This window comes from Sinocyclocheilus anshuiensis, unplaced genomic scaffold (assembly GCF_001515605.1).
Source record: "Sinocyclocheilus anshuiensis isolate Anshui unplaced genomic scaffold, SAMN03320099.WGS_v1.1 scaffold2038, whole genome shotgun sequence".
Taxonomy (NCBI): Eukaryota; Metazoa; Chordata; class Actinopteri; order Cypriniformes; family Cyprinidae; genus Sinocyclocheilus; species Sinocyclocheilus anshuiensis.
Window position 1 is genome coordinate 613,086 of NW_015547765.1, and position 5,383 is coordinate 618,468.

At 38.9% G+C, this 5,383-nt stretch overlaps 1 protein-coding gene across 1 annotated transcript in view; it reads left to right on the forward strand.

Moving 5' to 3' along the window:
• The window catches only part of LOC107704553 (85/88 kDa calcium-independent phospholipase A2-like), a 22,696-nt gene that overhangs the window by 11,538 nt on the left and 5,775 nt on the right, over window positions 1-5,383 (forward strand). Inside the window, exons 9-12 of the mRNA XM_016507504.1 lie at window positions 749-865; window positions 2,511-2,601; window positions 2,679-2,842; window positions 2,993-3,143. Coding sequence (XP_016362990.1) covers window positions 749-865; window positions 2,511-2,601; window positions 2,679-2,842; window positions 2,993-3,143 — 523 coding nt within the window. The remainder of the gene's footprint in view (window positions 1-748; window positions 866-2,510; window positions 2,602-2,678; window positions 2,843-2,992; window positions 3,144-5,383) is intronic.

Consider the following 5,383-nt stretch of genomic DNA (forward strand, 5'->3'; position numbering starts at 1 on the left):
ACACCTCGCTTTTTCAGACCGATGAGCTTTGTAAAAATCGACGCGTTTCAGAAAGGCGGGGCATAGAGAAGAAACAATAATGTACAGTATGTGAAAAATGATGTTTTTTTTTACCTTAAACCGCATAAACACATTTCATTACACCAAATACACCAAATAATGTTCTTTTTAGCAACATCATATGACCCCTTTAAATAATTTATTTATTTTATTTATTTATAATAATTTGTGTAAAACATTTTTTTTAAATGCATTTAAAATTTTAAAATACACATTTGTTTATTTAAAACATTAATTTGTTTAACATTTTATTTATTAATTTCTTTAAAATGTGTATTTACAAATTTATTTATTTGAAATTTATTTATTTATCAGTTTATTAAAACTTATTTATTTAATTGCAAAGGGTTCCCCAAAAAATTTTAATAGGAAAAAAAAAAAGGTGGTAAATGTCTTAAGAAGCCTACAGTAGATATTCTCTGGAAAAACCAGCAGAAGCTGTCTGATATGTCCTGATGTTTTGAGTGTCTGTAGTAATCCTTGTGAGATCATTACCACAAACTATGTGACGCTTGCGTGTCATGACGGTTTTTGCACATCTAGGTGTTTGACTACAAGAATGAAATGTCATGCTCTTTTGTTTTGTCATTCATGCATTCAGTCAACGCATACTCATTTATTCTTTCTTCCGTGTGCATGGTGTGGGTGTGACGGCATGCGTGTGTCTAATCCTGCGCTTATGCTGAAGGGCCCAACCGTAAGGTGCTCTTGAACATGCTGTTTAGTGTAGGGGCTGAGCGGTGCCACCCCCCCTCCCTCAACAGCCCTATCCTCAGTGTCAACAAAGCTCCGCCTCCTGGCATAGGTAAAGCCCCGCCCCCAAACTTTCAGCTTTCTTGCCAGTATCTTTCACCTCTGTCCTTCAGTCGTCTTCTGTTCTTTTTATGTCGTTATTTCAGTAGTCTTCAGAGAAGCAAATGTGACTTTGTTCCAAAACCGGGTTAGCTTCTGCCTACATAGGCAGCATACTAAATGAAATGCAACCTAATGAGTGGAACGTTCCATGTAGGCAACAACTCTTTGTGTTATACAAATGGGGTTCCTCACATGACTCGACTCACGAATTGATTTCAGCAATATTTTGGCGTTAGCATGTTGCTAAGCTAACAACATGACACTCTAATAAGTGTGTAAAACAAAAATATTCTGTAAAATATTCGGTAAATTAACAAAACCGTTCACCCAAATAGGAAAATTACCCCATGATTTACTCGCAGTCAAGCCATCCTAGGTGTATATGACTTTCTTCTTTTAGATGAATCCAGTTGGAGCTATCCTACGTCTTCCGCTACTCTCACGTGAATGACAGTTAGCGGAAGTGAGAGTTGACGGTTTATAAAGTTTTAAATATGTATATTTTTCTTACAAAAATGCATCGATTTGCTTCAGAACGCCTTTATTAATCCCCCGGAGCTGTGTGGAGCACTTTTTATGATGGATGGATGCATTTTTTGGGCTTCAAAATCTCAACCCCCATTCACTGCCATTATAAAGCATGGAAGAGCCAGGACATTTTTTTTATATAACTCCGATTGTATTCGTCTGGAAGAAGAAAGTCATATGCACTTAGGATGACTTAGAGGTTGAGTAAATCATGGGGTAGTTTTCATTTTTGGGTGAACTATCCCTTTAACTCATTTTTTGGCACACAAGTAAATCGGCATTTCTATTTATTTTGACCGCCATTTTGGATGAATATTTTTGCTGAACTCATTGCAGAGCATTCTGGGAGGGCCATCTCCGCCAATGTTCAAGGTACTTTATGAATATAAATATGCTGTCTGCTTTTTGGAACATAATGTACACATTTAAATACTAATTATTACTATTGAAATATTAACTTCAAGTTTTGTCATTAAACATGAATTTTAAATAAGTGCTTAATGGCCACCAAAATTGTGTCCTCTCTTTTTTCTGCCCTCTTTTCCATCACTTCCTACATTTTTTAATTTAGATTTTTTTTTTTTTTTTTTTTTTACATTTTATTTCTTCATTTCTGTGCTAATTGTATTTCTAAATCTATTTATTTTATTTAAAGCTTCCTGTGGTCATAGAAACCAGATTTGCATACCTAGATGCCCCATTTGACTAATCCAGATTTGTCAGCAACAGCTGCCATCTTGGAAAGGTCAACATTTTGGGTTGAACTCAAACAATCACTCACCAACGTACTATAATTACACCAACATAAATCCCATGACAGTACAGCCTATGATGCAAACCGGCGAGACAAAAGAGGGTAGTGTTTCACAGTTGAGAATGCTGACAAAGCATGGTGCTTGTTGCATCATCACCTGCATGTGTTTACGGGTGTTTATTGACCTTTCCAATTTGCGTATCACACTTCTTAATAACAGTGGTATCTAGATATCGCAAATCTATGATAGAATCAATTTGCCTCCAGTTTGGTTCACTGCTGCTTTCATATCTTTCCCATAATTGGTCCACAGGGTTTGATGACATCTTGAATGTGGCAGTAGCTGTCACGGCCATGAGTCGTGGATTTGCAGAGGTTGATGGGCTCAAGACAGGAAGCAAGAAGTATGTTACATGCCGTTAACATGGCTAAAACAAGCCTACACAGAATTGATCACTTGCTCGCTCTTCTTTTTCTCAAGAATGGACAGATTGCTGTGTCTAGACGGTGGAGGAATAAAGGGACTGGTTCTGATCCAGATGTTGATCGCTTTGGAGAAGGAGGCAGGACGGCCCATCAGGGAACTCTTTGACTGGGTGTCTGGGACTAGCACTGGCGGCATACTGGCCCTAGCAATTGTACACGGTATTTGATATAGCATATAGTACATTTATGACACCGTATTGACCAATCAGCATCCAGAACAGAATGACGCTTGATGTAATTATAAAATATGTTCTTGGTGACTGTGTGTACATGCATCAGTATAATTGTGTTTGTTGTGTACGTGAGCAGGTAAATCGATGGAGTATCTGCGCTGTCTGTACTTCAGGATGAAAGAACAGGTATTTAAAGGTTCTCGACCATATGAGTCTGGCCCTCTGGAGGAATTTCTCAAGAATGAGTTCGGAGAAAATACCAAGATGACGGACGTCACACACCCCAGGTACTTAAGGTTTGGGATTTTATGAACCAAACAACACATCCCCTACCAGAACACTCTAGCAACCACTTATTATTTAGCAAATACCCACAACATCCTTTCAACTGCCTAGCAATGCCCTTTCAGCGACCGGTACACCCAAGCTATGCTCTAGCAACCACTCAGAACACCTTAACAACTGTTTGGCAACCACCCAAAACATAACCAATGTTAGCACTCAGAACATCTTACAATGCCTTAGTAACCATCTGAAACACCCTAACAACTGTCTAGCCACTGTACAGAACTTCCTAGCAATGCCCTTGCAACCACCCAAACACCTATGCAGCCACTCCCCAAAATAATGAGAGCATTGCATCAACTGCCTACTGCCAGTTATCTGGCACCCACCCTAAATACCCATGCAACCTCTCAGAACATCATAGCAATGCCCTTACAACCACAAGAAACACCCTAACAACTGCCTAGCAAACCAAAACTTATAAGTTGCGCCCTTGCAAAGACCCAGAACAACCTATCAACCACCTAGCAATGCTCTTAACAACCACCTAAAATCTAGCAATGCCCTAGAAATCATCCGTTACAACCCAGCAATGCCCTACTGTAGCAACCACCCAGAACTCTTTAGAAATGTCTTAGTGATGACTCTGAACACACCACCAACTACACCAACGTAACATCACCCTGGCAATATAAGCAGCCATTTCCTCCAAATGTTTTTTTTTTTTTAAATGGGCCACCAAATTACAATGGCAGCCTCTGCCTGTCAACCTCCAGAACACCCTAACAATGCCCAAGCAAAAACCTAGAACTCCCTGTTAAACACTTAGCAATGCTCTAGCAACCACCTAAAACAGTGGTTCTCTAACTGGGGTACGCGTACCCCTGGGGGTACGTGAGGTGACGGAGGGAGTACACAAACAAAATGCTGAGCTTTAGCATTCCTTTAATTCTACCCCAACTTAAAGTAACATTAAAACCGAGCATGTTTTTCTGACAAGCAAAATGGCGCTTCTAGTATAAAAACAGGAAAATGGGAGTGCCGTAAATGGTCAAATGACATCAAATTACCTCCTTTTTTGCGGTCAAAACTGACTGAACCACACAAGCAGCGTGCGTATTATAGGATGGCTGCAGAATATGCTGCTTTAGCAATTCACACTGCTGTTCATTGTATCTTCAAAGTAGATTTGTAGCACTTATAGCACGAAGAACAAATATTGACACGGACTATACATAGAGATCGATTTAAGAAACTCTTCGATACAGAAACATACCCTGTGCGAGTTATTGTTTTTCATGTTTAAAATACGAGCAAGAATGCAATTTTCCCTGAATATTCAAACGATTGCAACTGTGACATTTATTTTATATAACAGTTCAACAAAAAAGGTAATATTAAGTGAACATTTTACATTTTAAATGTAGCCTACATTTTAAATACAATATTGTTAATTATTGATTGTTATATTTTACAACGAAATAATAGTTCCAACGAAATCTGTGACAGAACTGGTGTGCGTCTCCAAGCAACAGCGTTGTTTCGTTAGTGAAGGAATCTGCAGCTTTGAACGATTCAGAGAGTCAGTGATTAATAACCTATTCATAACTACAGCCATTTGCTTCATTACTGAATGAATGAATGATTGAATGAATGAATGACGCGATGCTCATTAAGACAGTGACTTGCCGTCACCTACTGGCGATTTTAGTTTTAAATCTACAAGTTTCACTTCGTTTTGCCATCATTTATTGCTTTATTTATTATATTAATAATACACTTAATGGCATGTTAAGAATATGACATAAAACATGATATACAATTAATGAGGCTAGAAAAACTTTGCCTCCCTAAAGGTAAAAAAATGCACCTGTAAATCACTTTAAGGGGGCAAATATTGTCCCTTAATGGAAAAGATGTGACTGCGGTCTAAGTGGGGGTACTCAGAAGAATGTTAAATGCCCCAGGGGGTACGCCACTGTAAAAAGTTTGAGAACCACTGACCTAGAATAACAAACACTCAAAATTTCCTAGCTATGCCTTAGCAATGACCCAGTACACCCTAGCAATGCCCTACTGTAGCAGCCGCCCAGAATGTCCTTTGTGATAACTCTGAACACCCCTTAGCTACACCCTAGCACCAACCGAGTACTCTTTTTTTGTAATGCCCTAGCAACTATAGCTATAACTCCTTCACAATGCCTTTGCAAAAAGTACTGATAGCTCGTAGCCCCCCCCCCCC